General features: G+C 41.1%; 1 protein-coding gene across 3 annotated transcripts in view; it reads left to right on the top strand.

Annotated features, from left to right (window-relative positions):
• Positions 1-26291, top strand: part of LOC126325538 (phenoloxidase 1-like) — a 279076-nt gene that overhangs the window by 165047 nt on the left and 87738 nt on the right. For all 3 annotated transcript variants that reach the window (XM_049995249.1, XM_049995257.1, XM_049995260.1), the window contains one exon: positions 17548-17676. In XM_049995249.1, the coding sequence (XP_049851206.1) occupies positions 17548-17676 (129 nt within the window). The remainder of the gene's footprint in view (positions 1-17547; positions 17677-26291) is intronic.

Here is a 26291-nt window from a genome sequence, read left to right on the forward strand (position 1 = left end):
AAATGAATGTAAATATTAGTACTTGTAATGAAGTTTTAATCTTGACCACAAAATTTTTATTTTATTCTTCCTTACATTTTTCATTGTTAAAGGAAGAGGAGAAGCATGCAGTGAGAAATGTATCTGTATTCAAAATTGAATGTAGTATAACCAGAACCTTGTTGATACAATGTATTGTGTCCAACTTGTTCTTACTAAGCATAAGTGCAAACTGCCTCATATGTGGCCATAGGATGACAAAGATAACTGTGCTGCCATATGGTTGTAATGTACAGTAGATGGCATTGTCATGAAAGGAATAAATGCTTTTCTGCAGTTACAAAAAATGACAAGTGTATATCTTACAATTGTATATAAGCGCAGTTATATATATGTCATTCATTTATGACCTCATGTATTCCTGAATTGAAATAAAACATGGAAGATGCTACTGTCCAGGGATACACCAATGTCAGGGGCTCATAAACCAACCAATAAAAGTAAACTGACATAACTTTCAACACAAAGTTAGTATTATATAAACAGCACATGTATGTTTTTTTCTACGAAAATGAAAACTAGATATACAATTAGTGATGGCAAATTTGGTTTTACTGTTCTAAGCCTCTTAGCTTCTAAAATACTTACTTGTTGGATTTTAAAGAGTGGCAATGATGCTACAATTGCTGCCTTAATGCACAAAGCAAGGTTGCATGCACTATCCTGAAGCCAGATGTATACTGATAAATACATGTTCTGCATGCATTGTTCAGTCCACTTGTGTCTCCTAATTGGGTCTGTTGTTTGCTATTGGTGTCAAACAGAGAAATACACTGTAACAAATTTTGTGTATTATTTAGATATTGGTTATCCTGTTTCAGTGTGTCTCATCACATTTGGTTTCATCTAATCACTATGCCAGTCTTCAGTAATAAAGAAAACTTGATATTATATTAAATTATGGCAAATGTCACAGAGATGCAAACAGAGCCACAGTGTTATAGATAGTGAGTGAATGCTATCCAGATTTAAAGTAACCTTCACATCATACCATTGCCAACATCTGCACTATCCTCATTGAAATAGGCATCTTGCTTCACAGAAAGCAATGTACAAATGCAGTAGCTAACAATGGAAATGAAATTGTTATTATGGTTGCTATAGCACACAGTCCTGAGTTGAGGGGATGAGAGATTGCACACAGTTTAGTAATAAGCCATAGTAGTGTGTGGAGAATTTGGCATAGGTATAAGTTTGATATCTCATTCTACCAAGTAATGTATGGGGATGACTTCACTTGTGTCTAGGAAAAGATCATTTTCAGGCAAATCAGGTGAGCCATTCAACTGCAGTTAGCTGACATCAGGATTGCTGCTCCTAGCACTTTCTGGTGGCAGACAGTAAAGTCTTATACTTGTCTTCTCACTGTGTACTGTTGTAGATTTGTTTATTTAATACTGCTCTCATTTGCAAAATGAAAACAAATATAGTTGCAATTTGTGCACTGTAATGTATGAGAGTATCACCAAATTATTCAAGATACAGGCACAATAATCAAAATTTTCATAAAAATTGATGATACTTGTACTCTCAAATGGCTGCAACTTTTTTCATTACTTTAGTAGAGTGAAAAACAGCTGAGAAGCTAAGGAATACAGGTTTCTGTTTAACTTGCATGGCCTTGCAACAGATTACATTTAAAGGTTATTCTCTCTGACTTCTAATCTTGAGTGTCACAGACCTTTATATCCTAGAAAATTATGGAACAATTGACGTTGCCACAACAATCTTCTACCCACATACCAAATATTAGGCTTATCATATGTGTAATTTATATCAAATTTGCTCAAAATCGAAAGTGATTAAACAAGAAATTAATTTTTTAAAGATATGTGTTTATTTGAACAGTCTGATATGGAATGTCTCATTTACTGTAGGCCTTGATGAAATCTAAATATCTTTTTTCTGAAACATTTATATGTTTGCAAACAGGATCAAAAAGAAACATTCTGTCACCTCTTTTATAATGGTTTTCACCATAAAAGAATGTTTTTTGAAAATCTGCTTTACTTTTTGAACTCCTTGCCATTATTGGTGACAATTTTTATTTGTTACCAAAAACACTAAGATCAGTCACACAACACACAAGGCACACAAGGTACTTGTTTTAAAGTCACACTGCTGTACTAAAGGAGTCTTAATATCAATAATCCTGAATTCCTGCAACGTATTTGATCCTGCTGGCAGTTTCTTCATCTGAAACTTCTTTAGCAAGAGAATTTCCTATGTCACTACTACTGGGACTTGCACTACAGAAACAGTTTGCTCAATTTTCAAAATACTTCACACAGATAAAAACTACATAAATAATGGTATTGTCTAGATGTTCCTCTAACAGTAAACTCATTAAGTTAACTAGCTTATATCACAAAGTCTGCCAACTGTCTCTGATTCTCCATTCCAGTGCAATACATTAATAAATATTACTGCAGTACAAAAGTCTTTTTATATGGGAAGGCTGTGTTCCTTAGCGAATTTTGTTGATGAAATCCCCTCAGGTCATCAGCTGAGACAAGGCATTGTGGCACCGATGAGGTTGACATCAGCATCAATATGCATTCCTCTTTGGACTCTGAACATCGTCTTTGGACTCCGAGCATTGTCTTTGGGCTGTTCCGCGATGTTCAGTTCTTTGTGAGCCTTGCATATGTATAGGTGAATAAATGAACTACTGCTAAATGGGTGTTGTTTGGTGTAACCAACCCGAACAACTCCCTCACTGGTGACCCCAAGTTGTAACATCTTCTGTTATCGCTGTTTTACTGTGTCTGCGACCCCCACATTGGTTATTTTCATGTGTATTACATTGACACAGCATTCAAACAATGACTTCGGCCCAGCACCTAACGCCGGATTTTGTGATCGACATGCATTGTGTTGCAGGTGATGTACACCTGCCAGGACTGCAACACGATGCCTCTCACTTGACGATTACGCCGATTTTGCCAGACGTTTTCGAGCCTGCAACAATAAGTGAGGTTGGGAGTGAGCATGACATCGGCTATCAAACACCTTTGTTCCCACCACATGTGCCCTCCCTCATCGACTGTGCAGTTACCTCTTACTGCAGTGCGGGACCAATGCCGATTTCTGCAAATGCTTCGTTGGACAATCTACCACTGCGAGGACAACAATTTGCCATGCCACAATCTTCGATACCTTGACCTACAACAGGAACAATAACTTGTTATCTGTGCCTGACCTCAACCTCCGTCCCACTGCTATGCCTCAGTGTTTTGTGCCACAACATTCACCTTATCCGCACACCGTTTTGAGTGGAGTGACTATGAACAGTGAACATTCACACATTCCGTCCCACGTACGACATAATTTCCCACACTGTGCTTCTGGACAGCTTGCACCCCCGCAGCCTCCCTGTAACACAGGTGGCCCAGGCTCTGATCATATATTGAGCTTTCCGCAGACTAACACGTGTTCTCAAGCTTTGAACTTTTTCTCACCTGTCGCCACCACACTTGCTCCAGTCGAGCTTCCGCTACCATTCTCAGCACATCTCGGTGCCTCATCCATATGGGTCTTCCACGATGTGTCAAACTGAACACACCTGCAATATGTTCAGCTTCCGCAACCACAATCGACACATTATGGTGTCTCACCCACGTCGGTCTTCCGCGTCACGACGGATCACGCTCAACCACAACGTGTCACCTTCATGCTGCCACTCAAACAGCCATCATTCCACATCCCCTGGAGGCACTTTCTCCTGGAATACTACAGCAACAACAGCTCGATTCAGGCAGTGCCTCGACGAACTCAACTCAACCTGTTCTTCCGAACATTCTACAATGCTTATTGATGCTGCCGCCATTTAATCCCATCAGAGAAACCACCTGGTTCAAAATTGTGGACGAAGTGTTTGACCATTATGAACTTGATGAGTCAACCAGGTTTCTGTGCCTCATCACCCAACTGCACGACCAGGAAGTCTTGATTACTGACCTGGTCGATGCCCCGGACTCATCTACCCAGTACACTCTAGCCAAAAAGACAGTTCTACGTCAGCATGCATGCTCAACTGAGGCAGCAATATGGCTAGTGCTCCACGTTGAGCAACTAGGCAACAACAAACCTTCACAGCTCTGGAGACAGCTACGTGCCCTGGTCAGCACCGATCTATTCTCTGACACAGCTCTCCTCCCCATCTGGTTAGATAAACTATCTCTTCACATCCGCTTTGCTCTGGCTCAAAGGTCTCCTGAACCTGTCGAGCAAAGAATGACAATTGCTGACAAGCTACATGATGCATCACTGTTCTATTTCGCCAGCCACTGCCTACTTGACAAGTCTCAGGTTTAGGCTCATCGCCCTGCAGCCGGACGCGGCCGGGGCTGTACTGTGCCTACCGTTCCGTTCTCCCCGGGAAACAGTAAATAAGCAACTGGGACGTCACCAGCTCCAGCCATGGTCAGGCCGCCTCTTGAAATAAAACCTACTGTGGTCACTGAACCTCGACCACCATCACTGGCAATGAACTTTTGGCAGGAAATGCAGCCGCACTACCCATACTGTTACTTGCACACAGGGTGTGGTGAGGTGGCACGGAACTGCAGACTACACTGCTACCTCCCAAACGCCAATCACAGGTAGGTCTGGGTGCTGCCTCCTGCGCACAACATGACAGGCACCCCCCAGTGCTCCAGTCTGTCCAGGAACGACCAAGACATTTTGTCAGGATACCTTTTCCTAGTGGACACGGGCGCCAATGTTTTGCTACTGCCAATGTTAGCATTGTCAAACATCCACCCTCATCATACTTCACTGCAAGCCGTGAATTCAACTAAACTACAATGCTCGGGTTCAATTTCCAACGTCGTCTCACTCTCCACAAACTGCAAAGTTGAGTGGACATTTTAGTGTGCGAAATTGAAAAACCTATACTAGGCATTGACTTCTTGCAACACCACAAACTTTCACCAGACCTAGCGTGAAACACCATGTTTCATCATCTGTCCAAGACTCACTTCCCCTGTGCTCCGTTGAGCAAATCCCCCATGAGACATCGGTCCGGGCTCATCTCATCCGTACGTACTTGTCTCTGTCAACGAGGTTGAAGACGTCGCTCGCCTATGCAAGGAAAACTTTGAGCTCTCCCTCCAGCTCCACAAAACACAGCTCCAGCTCTCTGATGCAGCAAAGGAATTACAGACACTACAGCAAGGACAAAGCAAGGTCAGTAAGAGCGCCGAATCTGCTTGCAATCCCAGCAATCGAGCCTGCATGTGTTTACCTCCCACTACCCCTCGCAACTGTGCTATCAAGACTGCCGTAATGTGTACTGACAGTTCCACAGGGCCACACCCTCCTAACACGGCAGTCTTTGACACTTGGCAGGACACAAGTGCGCCTGCGCAACTAGTGTCATGTGTTCCCGAACTGACAGTTCCTACCCCGCCCATCCTGGACAGCACCTCAAACTATGCAATTTCGGCTCCTGTGCACCACCGTGCGATCGCCACTGACAACACAAACAGTGCACTCGCACCAAGCATTTCGCCTGTGACCGTGCTGCCTCAGGCCACGCCCTCAGACAATGGCCTCATTAACGGTTCACAAACTCTACCGAGCTCACCCGACCATGGTGCCACTGCTTCGGGCCAGCGGCCATCTTGTCACGTTGACTCCTGGGACACTTTGCCGCCTTGGCTCCTGTCAGATCCGCCAAGTGGCTCCAAACAACATAACCATGCATCGCCTGCCCCACCCATTGCACATTGTAAATAAACTGCCTCCCATGCCGCCAGCAACATTCGACATGTGCAAACTGTTATGAACACTCTTGTGTCAGCAGGCATCGAAACCAACCAGGACAAATTGCAGCTACATCAACCCACTGTCACTTTTCTGTGTTTTTGGGTCTCTGCCGACAGCATTTCACCACCCCCTGAGAAAGTTCAAACAATACTAAACCTACCCAGACCTCCGTCAGTCAAAGAGCTCCGGCGCTTTCTGGGGACATTTAATTATTATCGCGGACATCTACCTCAGGCTGCAGAGATTCAGGCTCCACTGATGGATGCCTTGGCAGACACCAACTCTCCTGGATCTCGGCCCATACCATGGAGCCCCGCTATGGGTGATTCTTTCACTGCCCTCAAAAGTCTTCTTCCCAAGGCCTCCACCATCACGTATCCTCATCCCAATGCGTAGCTTTTCATCACCACAGACGCTAGTGCTACTGCCATCAACACTGTCCTTAGCCAGACAACCGACAGCCAGACTTCGCCTCTGCAGTTCTTCTCGAACAAGCTGACGAGTACACAATGAAAATATGCCGCGTTTGACAAGGAGTTGCTCACGGTCTATGAAGTGATTAAACAGTTTAATACTGATGTTGAGTGACACCCTTTCTATGTTTTAACGGACCACAAACCCCTGTCTGCGGCCATTACCAACCCGCCACTGACCCGCCTCCTCACCTCTTCAGATACATGGACTTCATATCTCAGTTCATCACCGATGACAGACACATAAAGGATGCTGACAATATAGTTGCCGATTTCCTTTCACAAGTTGATGCTGTCCATTCACTGTTAGACCTCTCTGAACTACCTAACCTCCACCTCGTCAATGAGGAAACACAAAACCTGATTTCAGACTCTACTTCTTCACTATACTTCGTCTGCACCACCTTCCCTGGCATTTCCAGTGAGATCTGGTGTGACGTCAGTATGGGCACATTACGCCCCCTCATCCCAATCACGCTCAGTCGAGCTGTCTTCAATGCATTGCATAATTTAGTCCACCCCAGTGTTCATGCATCTGCCTGCCTCATAGTGGTGCGCTTTGTGTGGAGAAATGTCAACAAGGACTGCCAGCAATGGGCACGGTCCTGTGTCGCGTGCCAATGCTGCAAAGTACACAAGCCCACTTCACCCCCCTCGGCACCTTTTCGATCCATCCTGGGCGTTTCTAGCATATCATACTGGCATTGTCGGCCCTCTCTCCCTCGCTGGGTCGAGGCTGTCCCCCTCCCCAATATTATGGCAGAAACTGTTGCTTGAGCTTTCGTCGAGTCATGGGTATTACGTTTCGGATGTCCAGCTATCATCACGATTGACTAGGGCAGACAATTTGAGTCACCCCTGTTCAACGAGATTTGTAACATTTGCGGCATCCAGTGCATCTATACCACAGCATATTACTCGCAAAGGAACGGGCTAGTAGAGAGCTGGCACCTCACTTTCAAGGTGGCTCTTCGATGCCATGACTCTTTATGGATAGAAGCCCTTCCCCTTGTGCTACTCGGCATTCATGCAAGCTATAAGGAAGTCCTCAAAGGCACAGTAGCCAAGTTTGTATACTCCCAGAACATTGTTCTCCCTGGCGAACTTCTGAGCCCTTCCGCTTCATTCCCTCAGTCTGACTTACCTTCCTTCATGGGCCACGTCAGACATCACTTCATCAACCTGCACAACCCTCCATCCACCAGCCATTCCTGCCATAAGGTTCCCCCGTCCAGAAATCTCTGGACAATTGCGAGTACGTCATGCTCCGAGATGACACTGTCTGTGCTCTCCTCCAACCACCATATACCGGCCTGTACTGAGTTTTCCGGTGCTCAGCCAACACCTATGACATCCAGATGAAAGATTCAGCTGTTACAGTCTTTCTCAACAGACTTCCTGCTCATGTCAAGCATTATGTTACCCCTCTTCAGGCCATGACCACGCCACTCACTGTCGTGGCTCATGACACTCTGACCACTCCCTCCACGTCAGACTTACACACTCGATCGAGTGACTTCCAGCTCCAAGCATCGAGCTCTCCTCTGACCTCGCCCTCGCCACCGGGCCCTTTGCCGGTCTCTTCAACCTCTCCACCGTCACCTGCCTCGCCTTGTCAAGGTCTCTCATGCCCCCCCTCCCCCCCCCCCCCCACCACCACCACCATCATGAATGTGCTCTCGCTCGAGGTGTGTGTGCCTGTCCCCTCAGACATAATCCACGACATCTCAATAATACTGCATGATTATACAATGTTCGTCATGTGTTTCTCTTCATCCAGTGCTCATGACACAACCTCCACCATTCCCTGCCACGTGGTGAAATGTGTTCCCCTCCCACCCGACATTGACCTGGACATGCTTTGTGTGTTCGCTACACCCACCAGAGACATCATCACCATTGCTCTGTTCCACCCACAAACTGCCAGCCTACCTGTTGCCACATGACCAGTATGCCCAGTATGACGTCTGGCTCGCTTCAACGACATCCAGGTTCGGTGGCCGAACCTTCCTTCACAACATCTACCCACACAGCTCCCCGATGACGCTGTTGAGCTGACCATGGTCCGCCTCATGCGGACCACCCCTATCGACGCCTTAGTCACCCCCCTCCCAGGCCTCTCAAGAGTACTCCGTACTGTGGGGGAGGGCTATGTGGCGCCAATGAGGTCGTCAACACTCGCATCGATATGCGTTTGTCTTTGGACTCTGAGCGTTGTCTTGGGGCTGTTCTGCCATGTTCAGTTCTTTGTAAGCCTTGCATGTGTTTAGGTGAATAAATGAACTACTGCTAAATGGGTGTTGTTTGGTGTAACTAACAACAAATATCTCCCTCAGCATCATTCTGTGGCAATTTTTCGACATCGCTGATTTTGGTCGACATATCGCTTGCCACATTTGCAACCAATGCTGTAGACTCCAGGTGTAAAAAACACTAGTTTGTGTTTCATACATAGGAAACACTTTGAGGAAATGGCTCTCAAAACAAGACGTATGAAACCAAGGAGTCTTGCCAATATGTGGACGACACATTTGTGGTGTGGCTGCATGGCAAAGAAAGCCTGCAGGAATTTCTTGACCACCAGAACAGCATACATGAAAATATAAAATTCACCATGGAAGTAGACAAAAACAGATGCCTGCCTTTCCTTGATATTCTGATAAGGAAGAATATTGATAGTATTCTGGAATATTGTGTCTAAATGCCAATAGCTGCCACCATCCAGCACAACATAAATCTGTGTTCACTGCCCTGGTGTGTACAGAGCATAAGACATATGTGACAGAGAGAATCTACCCACTGAGTTGCAATATCTGAGGGAAACCTTTCACAAGAATGGCTACTCATAGACACAGATAAGATGCACTCCCAGCTGAGCAAGAAGAAAAAAGAAGAAGACGCAGAAGACATGCAGCATCTAACATTTCTTTCATACGGTGGGCCACCCACAGCCAAGGTTTCCAGGATATACATTAAAACTGTTTTCCTCTCATTGGCTAAAATCAAAAATATTCTTGGCTCAATGAAAGACTAACTAAGACTACAGACACCTAGAGTCTACTCGTCACTTATGAATGTGGCAAGCAATGTATTGAATATATTGGCCAGATGCAGTGACATATTTTACACCACCACTCAGAACATGTGAGAAGCATTTGCCCTGGCCAAAGAGACAAATCTGCTGTGGCAGAATGCAGCTTCAATGAAGGTCATATATTTGATTTTGGACAGACAGAGGTGCTGTGCTGTATGAACAGGTTCTAAGACTCAGTCATCAAAGAGGCAGTGGAGAAACAGGTCCAGGACAATCTAGTCCACTGGGATAGCAGTTTCCAACTGAGCTCCACATGGGATTGTAGCACTAGCAAGAATATGTCGAGAGTGCTCTGAGGTGAAAGTGGTGAAGGCAGCAGATGGAATAGATAGACAGCACCAAAACATGATGCCAGAATCCTCCAACGTGCTGGGAGTCCTCACACCACCATCTGCAACAGACCTTTGGAGAGAAATTGGACCAGCCATTGCACATGAGGCAAAGGATGCTGTGGTCTAATGGCTGTAAAGATAGGAACTGGACATGAACCTGACACTTTGCCTGGGCATAAGAAGGAAACTTGTTTTAATGTTGCCACAGAACAATGCCTTGACTTGGCTGATAGCCCAAGAAGACTTAGTCAACAGTCGTTTTTCGAATGCTGTATGGGAACAACAATAACACTGACCAGCAAGAGTGACAAGACAGGATCTCTCTGACTGAGCAGTTTGACCTGTGACTGTGTAACATATGGTCTTCTATGGATATGTATTGTGTTGTGCGTAGTAAAGAAATTTTTGTATTCCGTTTCTATGATGCGTTTTATTTTTCAACACCATTATGTATGGACTTCTACACATGGGTTGCATTCTGTTATTTGGCACTTCAGAGGCTGCAAGGTAGTCCTGAAACATGAGTGGTACATTTGTCATGTATGAAGCTTCAAATATTCATTGCAGTGATGCAGTTTCATTGGATATGACATTACTGGTTATTTGTGAGTGCATTATTTGTGCTGGTTATAATGCACAAACATGAAGTGTTTGTGTTTTATAGGCCACAAATAATTGTGTTAGGAGACTTGAACTGAATCTTATCACTGAATTGTACCTTTAGTTTTTATTTCAATTGAAAAACCATACATGTACCACTTAAATAAATGCAATTTTGCATTGAACTTGGTGTTTGTTTACTTTCAAGAATTGCGAAAACCTGACAATTGTGGGAGCCCCTGACATAGGTGTATCCCTGACCAATTGTGTCTTTCACATTTTGTTTCATCTCAGAATTTTCTGAGGTCTCAGAATTAGGTGTGCACCTTATATAGATGACAAAACCAAAGACACTACATGGCATAGTTTTATGATCTGGTGTGCAATACTTAACAGCTCCATAAACATAATGACATCATGTAACCAAATGATTACAATTGCCAATGGTACCCTCAGCACTCACAGTGTCTGGACATTCATGAACTGAAATACCATCAACCATTAGCAGTAATATGCTAAGAATACTGCTCTCTGTGCTGCATGTTTAATGATGTCTTGATCGATCTTAAGGCAATATTTTACAGTCACTTGTACTTAACAGTGAAATAAATGCACAGAAAAGTGAAAGGAAATTGTCATCAGTCAATAAACTAGATGTGGGTTATTGCCATGTATCATAAAATTGTTGCTTTGAAATAAGATGGTACAGAAACAAGTTCTATACCACAATTTATTATATACATAATCTATACAGAATATAGTGGTCATAAATAGCACTTGTATGATACAAAATCCATGCCAGAACCTCTCACAAAATTGACCCTTGTAACAGTGCAGGTTCATATAATGTAACAAATTATTACAGTGTGTATTCTAATCTGTCTCAGGAAAACTAAATTTAGTCTGTGTCATCACCTGGCATCATGCCAAATTTGAAGGATACTGAAACTTTATGCTGTGCTAACATATAACAAGTTGTACTCTCCATTATTCAGTCTGTATAGACACTCATTGATCATGATTATTGCTGCCATAGTTACTGATCTGTAGCTTAATATATTACATATTCATGTTGGTCACAGAATATAAAATATAATGTACAGTACAGTATCTAAAAGATCTATGGTATGTATACAGGGTGTACATAAAGTCCAGGGGACACTTTCAATTATTTATTGCACAAGAACTAAACATTGTACTGATGTCATACATATGGCATTTTGAAAAGAAACTCAGAAAGTTTTTTTTTTCCTTTTTACAAACATTCAATATGGTAACTATGAGTGACCTGGCAGATGTCAATATGTTAATCGAATTCTTGCCATACCTGTCCTAGCATGGCATCATTGACTGTGGCAGTCGATTCCTGTATTGTCTCCTGGAGGCTCTGCTACATCACATAGTAGAGGTGGTACATACACCAGATATTTAATGTGTCGCCACAGAAAAAAGTCACACGGAGTGAGATCTGGTGATTGGGGAGCCTATTTCATGAAATAGCTTCCCCTTCTGTAGCACAATCGATCCATCGATGCAGCAGCTCCATGCTCAGGTACCCACAAACTTCACGATTAAAATGGAGTGGAGCTACATCCTGCTGAAAGATGAATGTAGATTCTGATTGCATTTGAGGCATCAGCCATTGCTGCAACATGTCCAAGTAGGAATATCCAGGGATGGAGCTCTCGGTGAAGCCGAATGGCCCGTACAGTTTTCGACATGACAAGGCACAAAAAACATTTACCATTGGGGAACCAAATTCAAATTCAATGCATTAGTGCGGATGGTTTGTACCCCAGATTTGACAATTATGCCTGTTCACTTTCCCAATAGTGTGAAAAGTGGCTTCATCACTAAAAATTAACTGATCCCTATCCTCATTCAATTGTTGCATTTGCAAACCAAACTGAAAGTGCTCGTCTTTGTCATCATCATTGAACTGCTGCACCATCTCCAATTTAAATGGTTTCACAGATAGCTTCTGTCACAGGACTTTCCACACTGTTAGTGGAGCCATTTCCAGTTCATAGGATGCCCGACACACCAATTTCTTTGGACTTCTTATGAATGTGTCTTGTATGCGCTCCACAATCACTTCACTCATACTGGAACATCTGCTTCTCTTTTCTGGGCACAAGCAACCCATTGTAACAAATTTGTTGTACCAGTGGTAAATGCTTCATACTGTACTTGGTTCTAAACATCCATTGAACATTTGTAGCACACTTGTTTTTGCCAAACTCTAACACACAGAAAGCTTGCTCTGCATCTGAACTCGCCAAGTTTGTGACTATCACTGACTATTTGCAAATTACCAAACAACACTGTGGTGGTATACATGGAAAAAACTTTCAGGGTTTCTCTTCAAAATGAAATATGTACGATATCTGTACGATGTTTGGTTCTTGTGCAGTAAATAACTGAAAGCATTCCTGGACTGTATGTACATCCTGTATTTATAAAACATATACTAAAATACAGTATAATTTATGTCATGGGAGCCAAGCAAAATGACTGTTCACTTCAAGTTAGTTTATTTCATCATCAGTGAATGTCTTATGATCTCAAAAAGGAGCACAATCATGGGAACCTAATTTTGCAAAAACTCTGTGGATAACATATACCCATGACACTATGATTCTGTCTGATCTTCGCTGACTTGGTGATTTTAATGGCTTCTCTGGCTGTATGTCTATCATATTTATATTTTAGAATTAATGAAAAATCCAAGATTATAGATAATTTTCACAAAATAGTGGAGGTGTTTATCAGATTACACACACACACACACACACACACACACACACACACACACACACACACACACACACAAAAGAAAGGTCAGAAAATGAGTTACATCTCAGGCAATATCTTCCATCGGAGAGAACAAATACAATACCTGCTAACAAACACAGAGACATTGTTGCCTCCCAATGTTCCCATCTGACTCAGTGCTATCAATCTTCTGCATATCTCTTTGTCTCATCTCCCATTTCTCTTGTCGTTATTGGCTTTTATCAAAACTATTTTTTTGTACTGGAGGGTGTGTTGGACTGCCGTTTTGCTTCCTGCAACTTGACACATGCAGTGCTATTTCAACAGAGGACTTCCTACAGCCTTTAGCATATTTAGCCTTAATTTACAATGACCCGTTTGTGCTTCTATGTTGTTAATGTGCTTTATTACTGGTTAGTACTTTGTGAGTCCTAGGGTTACTATTTTATTTGTAACTTTATCTGGTCCTCAATTTCAGAAGAGCACACAAAACTATTAGAAATAAATTGCAGAAGTTCCACACAGTTTTTTCTTTATGTGGTACTATGAAGAGAGGATTCAAATTAAAATCTGGGAATAGTGGTTCTTGATTTGATAAGTGTCCAGAGAGTTAAGGGGAGTATCCTTGGTACATAATTCACATGACAATTTGGTTGTGGCATTTGTTGAAGCTTTATAGATTTGAAATTAGAAGTGCTCTTTTCTGTTTTACTTGTTTCTTATTTAGTATTAAAAATTATATAACCAAGTTATTTTCAGCTGTCCAACCAAGCAGTAAATTTTAATGCAATTACAGTGTAAACACTGTACAGCACATGAGACAAGACATAATTACTCCCTTATATGAAGAAGAAATATAAAGAAAACACAAAATTTTACAAACAAATAATTGCATGCATAAAATTTTGTGGTATATCTGGATAAGCATTTCATGATCATACTAAAACAAAAGATTTGTTAAAGTTTAGAATATTTGATGTACTAACAAAATTAACTGATGATGTTAAAATGGCATGCAAAATCTCACCAAATCAAATTCTGTCACTAGAAAAATGTTAATAGGTATTAAATAACTTGCTGAGATCAGTGTTTATATTTTCTACATTAAAATAAATGCAATGAAGGAGGGAAAAGGGCAACCTGTAATGCCAATAAAGCAATAGATAAGTATGAAATTGTGTTAATGGCTATTGTTTACAGTTATGAGACAAATTTAAATATCTGTGAAATATTTTAGTAGCCTTTAAAAGTTGATAGTGATAATGTTGTATACAGGGCAGCCAGAAACAGTCTGTAAAGATTGTAAAAGTGTTACAGGACATGGTTGTGCTGAGAAATAACCGTTAAGTCAAAAATTAAGTATGTTGTGCTCTTTCTGAGTTTATTAGCATTCATATTACCGTAGCCAATCAGGCCACTGCTTGTGTAAAGTCAAGCTCCAGATACAGTTAGTGTCAATTGGACTCAGAGCATAGATGATAGTGTACAAAACTGCTCAGCCTTTGGCTTGGGTTGGATCCTTACTACTGCATCAGATCCAATCTTCATATTGCTTTCTTGTTCGGTTTGAGGAATCTAAATGAAGAACACATTTGGCAATACCATCTCCCGTGGACCACTTGAATTTGCATGTACAATAGCTAATATCAATGCTAATTACCTCAGAACTGGTTCAGTGTATCAAATCTTTTTATTAACAATTATTTCTCAGCACAAGCTATCCTATAACACTCTTACAATCTTTTCAGATTGTTTCTGACCATGCTATATATACATCTGATTGTAGTGGCACAACTAAACATTCTTTACAGATGAACGACTAATGAAATCCTTTCAGAAATACTAACAGGTGCTAAAGTGAGGAGACATTATATATATATTGTCTACAAGTAAAGATAAGGGAACATTAATTGCTGTTGCAGTAATTGACATGCTCACCAGTAGTATCTTTTAATGGAGATAGCTCTATCTTCTTTATTTTCTGATGCCCATTTCCTACTTTCTTCAATGTCTGCAAAAATTGTCTCCAAAATGAGGCCTTCGTTAGATATAAGGAGAGATCTTTCTAGTTACTGAGAGGTAGCAGACACATGAATAAACAGAAACAAAGAGTGATACAAAAAGAAATTCAGTTCACATACAACTAAACACAGACAGGTGCCGAAGCCCTGAAATTGATAGCAGAGAGATTTCTGGAATAAATCTATGAGTATATTGAAAGAATAAGTTTATAGGGAATGGCAGTACTGTGTCTGTTGCAGTAGACAAGAATTTCAAATGAACTGACATAGTTAGGACACCCACTAAAAGTAGAAATATCTTAAATCAAATGGCAAATGGCACCATGAGGATGTCTACATTGAAATTGGTAATGCACATGAGGCACTTATAGCAACAGTGATTACCAAATTATATAGCTCAACTAAAACAAGAGGAAATATAACATAATTTGTTGGATAAAAAGATCTACTCACCAAGCAGTGTCTGAAGAACACATATCTAGAAGGTACAGAATTTGCAAGCTTTCAGACCCAGTAGCTTCTTCTGGCAGAAATGTTAAAGGGCAAGAAAGAAGGTTTAGGCAAAAGGACTGGTGAGATTTAGAAAAAGGATTCAGAAAAGTTGCCCATACCCCCAGGTCACGGAAGACTTACTGGATGGGATGAGAAGGAAAGACTGATTGTTGAGAACTGTGCTGGTTTACTGTGAGAATTTTAGGAAAGGGTGGTTCACCTATAAAGGAGACCATATATAGGATGCTGGTGCAAGCTTTTCTTGAGTACTGCTCAAGTGTATGATTCCAGATCAGGTAAGATTGAAGGAAGATATAAAATCAATTCAGAGGCAGGCTGTTAGATTTGTTACTGGTAGGTTCAAACATATGTGTGTGTGTGTGCGAGTGTACACCTGTTCTTTTTTTCCCCTAAGGGAAGTCTTTCCACTCCCAGGATTGGAATGACTCCTTACCCTCTCCCTTAAAACCCACATCCTTTCATTTTTCCCTCTCCTTCCCTCTTTCCTGACGAAGCAACTGCCAGTTGCGAAAGCTCATAATTCTGTGTGTGTATTTGTCTGTTTTGTTCATGTGCCTGTCTGCCGTCGCTTTCCCACTTGGTAAGTCTTGGAATCTTTGTTTTTAATATAAATTATTTAATTGGATAGATAAAAAATCTACTCTCCAAGTGGGAGCAAAACATACATGTAAAAGACTGTAGTGATTGGTAGGCCTGTGGAGCCAGTGGCTCCTTCTTCAGGCAGAAGGGTTGAAGAGGAAGGAAGAAGGATGAAGGAAAAGGACTGGAGAGGTCTAGGAAAAGGGATAGATTTTGGCAAAGTCACCTAGAACTGCAGGTCAGGAGGGACTACTACATTTCCTCTGTTCTTGCCACCCACTTGGCCTTAATTTTTGTTAATTTCTTGAGTCTCAGCATTTCTTCACAGTAACTATTTCTTGCTTCACTCTCTTTCATTTTGAGCCCTATCTGTTTTTTGCTGCACCCTCCCATCTGTATCACATACAATGCACTTAGCTTTTCATTCTTATTAATTCAAGCATGATGTTTTGGCAGTAATCTCTGTCTTGTGTATCACCCTGTCTTCCACTTTTAAGCTCTCACAGTTTCAAGTCTCATCCAGTGCAGTCCCAAGCAATCTGTCTTTCCCTCTCAGCCCATTCAGTAAGTCTCCCCTGACCAAGGATCTAAGTGGCTTTTCTGAACTCTACCCCTTTTCTTAAACCTCCGCCGTCATTTTCCCTCATCTCTGTTCATTCCCCTTCAACCCTTCTGCCAGAAGAAGGAACATCTGGTTCTGAAAGCTTGCATATTTTAATATCTGTTGCATGTGTATTCTCCTACTACCATTTGGTGAGTAGATTTTTTATCTATCAAATTAAATTTTAATTTCCAAAAGCAAGAGGAAATAGGAAAGATTTATACATTCAGGAACGTACATATACAGGCAGCAATTATAGCTCATGGATAAGGCTGAAACATTTAACTCCAGGCATGAGCATGTAGCTCAAATTTAGAAGAATTGTTAACCACAATTTAGTTATATAAGTATCTAATAGAAGGTGTCATGACGGGAGGAATCCTCCATGGTATACAGTCTCTGTATAGAAACAGGTGTGCCACAAAATATAGGACTACAGATAGAAAGATGCTAAAAATGCATTTTGCTCTCAAAAGGGCAGAGTTTGAAAACTTCAAAGACTAATGCAGCAGAAATGCATTGAAAGACCTCTCATGAATTTTTGGTCATATCTTTTGGTTGGCAGTAAGACAGTTTGATGAGAATTACCAATCTTAGAATGTATTCTACATGGTTTTAAGGTGAGTATCAGATTCAGCAACAACAGGACAATAATCTAATCAATATTACCTCTTTTACATTTGTTTCTCTTAAAGTTTCTTAATTGCATAATTTAGTCATTGTTTGATTATGACTATCCCCTCAACAGGAAACATTTGGAGTTATTGGGGATCCTGCAACTGCTATGAGAGATCCACTATTTTACAGATGGCATGCATATATAGATCACATTTTTCAGCAACATAAAATTCTGTTACCACCCTACACTGTAGAACAGGTAAGAAGACTTTTTTTTAATGAATTTTCATCATAGGTGCAGAAATAAATTGCAACTCTTGATTTCAAGGAACTATTTGTAATTATAACAAAAGTTTTCAACTTGAAGTATTGTTCCTGATGTCAGCTTCAGCCATTTAATTAAGTAAGACATTTCAGCAAGCTGTTCATTCTTACCCTCTACCTAGACCGTTGTCCAGACTACTTCAGTGCACCAAGAATTTTAGTGTTTTCTAAAACAGTGTAATCATTAAGGTCATTCGTTACTTTTAAAGCTAGTTTACACAGATTACTACCTTCTGGGTAGCTCTCAGATGTAGGAAATCTTCATCCACACAATCACAGGCTTTCCATATGTAGGTATATGTCTAGGGGTTCGCTGTCAAATATATTATTTTATGGGCTAAACCTTTCATCACTGGCATTAAGGATGACACTTCCACAAGTAGTATTTAAAAAATTCTGAATTAAATACTTTCGTTTTCGCAGATAACACATCATTTCAATTACACATGTGCAATTAAATGTGCAATTAAAACCATGTTGTTAAATCACAAATTGGACCCATGAAATATTTTGTTATATTGCTTACATGAAATTTTAAATATAGGCTTATTCGACTTTTTCCAGGACCCATTAATAGATTTGTGAGATCTTTTAACAAGAACTTAAACCTCTACGATGTCTTATCACTCTGAGTTCTTTTAATGTTCCATTAATTACTCTCAGTGTAGTAATTCAGTTCATCTTCCTGTATCTCAGTTCACTCCATTTTTCCATGGAGCTTTATTAACGCGTCAATACAAATTGACATCTGCACTGATAGAGAACAAAACCCAACTGGCTCAATAACCTGCTACCACATTTTATTGCATTTCACATTTCATGTAATTCAGATTAAGAAGTATGAACTTCTTGACTACTGACAAAATGGTTGCTCCTTAATGTGTGTTGATCAACATCTACCTGAAAGCATGTATTAAACATTGCTATCTTAGGACTAAAGCATTTGCATTGAATTCTGGTTGGAACCCTGAGGTTTTATCAAGTTTGGTTTCAAACTATAGAAATACAATGGATGATTAGACATTAATCAACAAGACTTTTCTAGTTCTTGAACAGAAACATTTTGTCAATCCTTTCATTAATGAAATAATTTTTTATTAAAGAAGTTGTATCTCATCACTGCTTACTCTTCACTCATTCAAATTTCCATAGAAGCCTTCCACAATTTTGTAATACTAGTATCTCTGGATGGGATAACTACTGTACATATTGTAATTAATGAAGAGAATGCTGTGGCATTTCATGAAGGATGCTTGAGTGACATATTTAGTGGAGCACTGCGTGCAAGAGCCAGTTCAGCATATGGTTTCCTTTTATGAAAAATTGTCATAACAATAATGATTATTTAAAGCAGATAATATCATTTTTTAGACATTGGTGTTGCTAAATTTTTAGTATCATTCAGTTAATAGTATTGAAGCTGAAAATATGTTTAATGTGATACAACATTTGTGAGATTTCACTTTATGTTGCATTCTAATGACAAAGGCGAATGGCTATTACATCATCCTTCAATTTCATGCACTAATTTCCTTTCAGTACAAGTATCAGGAAAATGTAGCTACCTATTGTAACTTATTTTTTTGGTTAATTCGTTAACTGAACACTCACAAGAAGACTACTGTTCAGAAATATTTATTTTTTTAATTACTTTTCTTAAATATACTTGAATTTCTGCTCAACTTTTTGTTTATTTGTTGTAATTTTTGAGAATACTTCAATACAAGCTATAGATATAATACTAACCCAAGAAATTTCAGGCTGTGAGAAAAACTACAATACATAAACATTTCCATTAGTTTCATTTATAATTATTTTTGTGTATGTGTTGTTTACAGGTCTTTTACTGACAGATACTTCCTGAAATGAGGTGTTACACTCAGAGGAACAGTACAGTCTCTACAGTAATACTGTGTTTCTTTTACTACATGTTTCCAATCAGATCATCTTGCAAAAAGCAGACATTGCAATGTATCTTCAGAATGGATTTCTTCTGTTTTGGTGGAATGGTTTCTGGGAAATACCTTGCTGATTGCCCCTGAGGAGGTCTTGAGTGGATGAGGGATGCCCAGTACTTGGAAAGATTATGTCTGGTTTGTTTTCATTGTAGATTACTCCATGACACCCACATTGTCCCAGAACTGCTCTCATTAATAAATGGTCACAATGCCCACATAGTACTAGGGACAGAAGTTGTCTGAAACCAGATGTAAACAGTAATGAAATTCTAAACTCAGATTGGAATGTATACCACAGAGTCATGCTGGACAGTTAAGGGGGAGGTGTGTTTATAGCGATAAAAAGTGCAATAGCATTGAAGGAAATTGACGGAGATCCAAAATGTGAAATAATTTGGGTAAAGGTCATGGTTAAAGCAGGCTGAAACATGGTAATTGAATGGATCTATAGGCCCCCTGGCTCAGCAGCTGTTGTGGCAGAGCACCTGAAGGAAAATTTGGAAAATATTTTGAGTAGATTTCCCCACCATGTTATAGTTCTGGGTGGAGAATTTAATTTACCAGATATAGACTGGGAGACTCCAACATTTATAACAGGTGGCAGAGACAAAGAATCCAGTGAAATTTTTTTAAGTGCATTATCTAAAAACTACCTTGAGCAGTTAAACAGGGAACCGACTCATGGCGATAACATATTAGACCTTCTGGTAACAAACAGACCCAAACTATTTTAAACAGTTAATGCAGAACAGGGAATCAGTGAACATAAAGTGATTGCTGCATCGATGATTTCAGCCGTAAACAGAAATATTAAAAAAGGTAGGAAAAGCAGATTTCTGATTACTTGATGGGTCAACACAAAATTTTTGTCTCAAGTACAGATAGTGTTGAGGATCAGTGGACAAAGTTTAAAACCATCATTCAATATGCATTAGATGAGTATGTGCCAAGCAAAATCATAAGAGATGGAAAAGAGCCACCGTGGTTCAACAGCCGATCTAGAAAACTGCTACGGAACCAAAGGGAACTTCACGGCAAACAAACTTAGCTAAACAGACGAACAAAAATTACACGAAGTGAAATGTAGTGTGAGGGGGGGCTATGCGAGAAGCATTCAATGAATTCAAAAGTAAGTTCTGTGTACTGACTCGGCAGAAAATCCTAAGAAATTTTGGCCTTATGTCAAAGCAGTAGGTGGATCCAAACAAAATGCCCAGACACTCTGTGACCAAAATGGTACTGAAACAGAGGATGACAGACTAAAGGCAGAAATACTAAATATCTTTTTCCAAAGCTGTTTCACAGAGGAAGACTGCACTGTAGTTCCTTCTCTAGATTGTCACATAGATGACAAAATGGTAGATATCGAAATAGATGACAGAGAGACAGAAAAATAATTAAAATTGCTCAAAACAGGAAAGGCCGCTGGACCTGATGGGATATCAGTTTGATTTTACACAGAGTACGTGAAGGAGCTTGCCCCCCTTCTTACAGCGGTGTACCACAGTTCTCTAGAAGAGTGTAGCGTTCCAAAAGATTGGAAAAGGCACAGTTCATCCCTGTTTTCAAGAATGGACATCGAACAGATGAGCAGAACTATAGACCTACATCTCTAACATCGATCAGTTGTAGAATTTTGGAACACGTATTATGTTCAAGTATAATAACTTTTCCGGAAACTAGAAATCTACTCTGTAGGAATCAGCATGGGTTTCAAAAAAGATGATCGTGTGATACCCAGCTCGCACTATTTGTCCACGAGACTCAGAGGGCCATAGACACTGGTTCCCTGATAGATACCGTGTTTCTTGACTTCTGCAAGGTGTTTGATACAGTTCCCCACAGTCGCTTAATGAACAAAGTAAGACCATATGGACTATCAGACGAATAGTGTGATAAGATTGAAGAGTTCCTAGATAAAATAATGCAGCATGTCATTCTCAATGGAGAGATTAGATTAGATTAGATTAGATTAGATTAATACTTGTTCCATAGATCATGAATACGACACTTCATAATGATGTGGAACGTGTCAGGTTAATAAAAGATGTCTGTACAAGAAATTACATTACACAAAATATTGCATGACACTAATGATTAAGTTTTTTTTTTTTTTTTTTTTTACTTAGTTTATATCTAAAAATTCAGCCAATGAGTAGAAGGAGTTGTCATCTAGAAATTCTTTTAATTTATTTTTAAATGTTAGTTGGCTATCTGTCAGGCTTTTGATGCTGTTTGGTAGGTGCCTAAAGACTTTTGTGGCAGCATAATTTACCCCTTTCTGTGCCAAGGTCAGATTTAACCCTGCATAGTGAAGATCATCCTTCCTCCTGGTGTTATAGGTATGCACACTGCTATTACTTTTGAATTGGGTTGGATTATTATCAACAAATTTCATAAGGGAATATATATACTGTGAGGTTACTGTGAGGATCCCTAGATCCTTAAACAGATGTCTGCAGGATGACCGTGGGTGGGCTCCAGCAATTATTCTGATTACACGTTTTTGTGCAATGAATACTTTTCTACTCAACGATGAATTACCCCAGAATATGATGCCATACGAAAGCAGTGAATGAAAGTAGGCATAGTAAGCTAATTTACTGAGATTCTTATCACCAAAATTTGCAATAACCCTAATAGCATACGTAGCTGAACTCAGACGTTTCAGCAGACCATCAATGTGTTGCTTCCAGTTTAACCTCTCATCAATGGACACACCTAAAAATTTTGAAAATCCTACCTTAGCTACAGACTTCTGTTCAAATTCTATATTTATTACTGGAGTTGTGCCATTTACTGTACGGAACTGTATATACTGTGTTTTATCAAAATTTAAAGAGAGTCCATTTGCTGAGAACCACTTAATAATTTTGTGAAAAACATCATTTACAATTACATCACTTAGTTCTTGGTTTTTGGATGTCTTCCGAAGTAAGAGTGACTTCAGGTGTGCCACAGGGGAGTGCCACAGAACCATTGCTATTCACAAAATATATATATATATATATATATATATATATATATATATATATATATATATATATATGAACAAAACACACAAACACACACACAAAATTACGAGCTTTCGCAACTGGCAGTTGCTTCGTCAGGAAGGAAGGAAGGAGAGGGAAAAATGAAAGGGTGTGGGTTTTAAGGGAGAGGGTAAGGAGTCATTCCAATCCCGGGAGCGGAAAGACTTCCCTTAGGGGAAAAAAAAGGACAGGTGTACACTCGCACACACACACACACACATATCCATCCGCACATACACAGACACAAGCAGACATATTTACAGGCAAAGAGTTAAGGGCAGAGATGTCAGTCGAGGCGGAAGTACAGAGGCAAAGAAGTTGTTGAAAGACAGGTGAGGTATGAGCGGCGGCAACTTGAAATTAGCGGAGGTTGAGGCCTGGCAGATATCGAGAAGAGAGGATATACTGAAGGGCGAGTTCCCAACAAAGTTCCTAACAAAGTTTGCCGCAGTAATCCCATTCCTGATGTCCAGGCGGAACTTCAAGGAATCCTCAGAACCTTAGGCCCCCTACAAAACCTTTCACCTGACTCCATCAAACTCCTCACCCCACCGTCACCTCGCACTCCTACCTTCTACCTACTTCCTAAAATTCACAAACCCAAACATCCTGGCCGCCCCATTGTAGCTGGTTACCAAGCCCCCACAGAACGTATCTCTGCCTACGTAGATCAACACCTTCAACCCATTACATGCAGTCTCCCATCCTTCATCAAAGACACCAACCACTTTCTCGAACGCCTGAAATCCGTACCCAGTCTGTTACCCCCAGAAACCATCCTGGTAACCATTGATGCCACTTCCCTATACACAAATATCCCGCACGTCCAGGGCCTCGCTGCAATGGAGCACTTCCTTTCACGCCGATCACCTGCCACCCTACCTAAAACCTCTTTCCTCGTCACCTTAGCCAGCTTCATCCTGACCCACAACTTCTTCACTTTTGAAGGCCAGACATACCAACAATTAAAGGGAACAGCCATGGGTACCAGGATGGCCCCCTCGTATGCCAACCTATTTATGGGTCGCTTAGAGGAAGCCTTCTTGGTTACCCAAGCCTGCCAACCCAAAGTTTGGTACAGATTTATTGATGACATCTTCATGATCTGGACTCACAGTGAAGAACAACTCCAGAATTTCCTCTCCAACCTCAACTCCTTTGGTTCCATCAGATTCACCTGGTCCTACTCCAAATCCCATGCCACTTTCCTAGATGTTGACCTCCATCTGTCCAATGGCCAGCTGCACACATCCGTCCACATCAAACCCACCAACAAGCAACAGTACCTCCATTATGACAGCTGCCACCCATTCCATATCAAACGGTCCCTTCCCTACAGCCTAGGCCTTCGTGGCAAACGAATCTGCTCCAGTCCTGAATCCCTCGACCATTACACCAACAACCTGAAAACAGCTTTCGCATCCCGCAACTACCCTCCCAACCTGGTACAGAAGCAGATAACCAGAGCCACTTCCTCATCCCCTCAACCCCAGAACCTCTCACAGAAGAACCCCAAAAGTGCCCCACTTGTAACAGAATACTTCCCGGGACTGGATCAGACCTTGAATGTGGCTCTCCAGCAGGGATACGACTTCCTAAAATCCTGCCCCGAAATGAGATCCATCCTTCATGAAATCCTCCCCACTCCACCAAGAGTGTCTTTCCGCCGTCCACCTAACCTTCGTAACCTCTTGGTTCATCCCTATGAAATCCCCAAACCACCTCCCCTACCCTCTGGCTCCTACCCTTGCAACCGCCCCCGGTGTAAAACCTGTCCCATGCACCCTCCCACCACCACCTACTCCAGTCCTGTAACCCGGAAGGTGTACACAATCAAAGGGAGAGCCACATGTGAAAGCACCCACGTGATTTACCAACTGACCTGCCTGCACTGTGATGCTTTCTATGTGGGAATGACCAGCAACAAACTGTCCATTCGCATGAATGGACACAGGCAGACAGTGTTTGTTGGTAATGAGGATCACCCTGTGGCTAAACATGCCTTGATGCACGGCCAGCACATCTTGGCACAGTGTTACACCGTCCGAGTTATCTGGATACTTCCCACCAACACCAACCTATCCGAACTCCGGAGATGGGAACTCGCCCTTCAGTATATCCTCTCTTCTCGATATCCGCCAGGCCTCAACCTCCGCTAATTTCAAGTTGCCGCCGCTCATACCTCACCTGTCTTTCAACAACTTCTTTGCCTCTGTACTTCCGCCTCGACTGACATCTCTGCCCTTAACTCTTTGCCTGTAAATATGTCTGCTTGTGTCTGTGTATGTGCGGATGGATATGTGTGTGTGTGTGTGTGCGAGTGTACACCTGTCCTTTTTTTTTCCCCTAAGGGAAGTCTTTCCGCTCCCGGGATTGGAATGACTCCTTACCCTCTCCCTTAAAACCCACACCCTTTCATTTTTCCCTCTCCTTCCTTCCTTCCTGACGAAGCAACTGCCAGTTGCGAAAGCTCGTAATTTTGTGTGTGTGTTTGTGTGTTTTGTTCATGTGCCTGTCTGCCGGCGCTTTCCCGCTTGGTAAGTCTTGGAATCTTTATTTTTAATATATTTTTCCCATGTGGAAGTTTCTTTCTGTTTTATATATATATATATATATATATATATATATATATATATATGACCTTGTGGATAACATCAGAAGTTCATTGAGGCATTTTTGTGGATGATACTGTAGTATATCGAGAGGTTGTAACAATGGAAAATTGTACCGAAATGCAGGCGGATCTGCAATGAATTGATGCATGGTACAGGGAATAGCAAATGAATCTCAATGTAGACAAGTGTAATGTGCTGCAAATACATAGAAATAAAGATCCTTTATCATTTAGCTACAATATAGCAGGTCAGCAACTGGAAGCAGTTAATTTCAAAAATTATCTGGGAGTAGGCATTAGGAGTGATCTAAAATGGAATGACCATACAAAATCAATTGTCAGTAAAGCAGATGCCAGACTGAGATTCATTGAAAGAATCCTAAGGAAATGCAGTCTGAAAACAAAGGAAGTATGTTACAGTACACTTGTTCACCCACTGCTTGAATACTGCTCATTGGTGTGTGCTCCGTACCAGATAGGGTTGCTAGAAGAGATAGAGAAGATCCAATGGAGAGCAGTGCACTTCATTACAGGATCATTTAGTAATCACGAAAGCATTACGGAGATGATAGATAGACTCCAGTGGAAGACTCTGCAAGAGAGACACTCAGTAGCTCGGTGAGGGCTTTTGTTGAAGTTTCGAGAACATATCTTCTCCTACATATATCTCATGAAGAGACTATGACAATAAAATCAGAGAGATTAGAGCCCACATAGAGGCATACCAACAATCTTTCTTTCCGCGAACAATACGAGACTGGAATAGAAGGAAGAACCGATAGAGGTACTGAAAGTACCCTCTGCCACACACTGTCAGGTGGCTTGCAAGGTATGGATGTAGATGTAGATGCAGAAGAACTTCCTACTGATCTTGGATCCTCCTGACAGCATAGTATACATGAGAGTCACACCTTAACTTCACTATTCAGGTGTTACCTGTGCA

This window comes from Schistocerca gregaria, chromosome 2 (genome assembly GCF_023897955.1).
Source record: "Schistocerca gregaria isolate iqSchGreg1 chromosome 2, iqSchGreg1.2, whole genome shotgun sequence".
Classification (NCBI taxonomy): domain Eukaryota; kingdom Metazoa; phylum Arthropoda; class Insecta; order Orthoptera; family Acrididae; genus Schistocerca; species Schistocerca gregaria.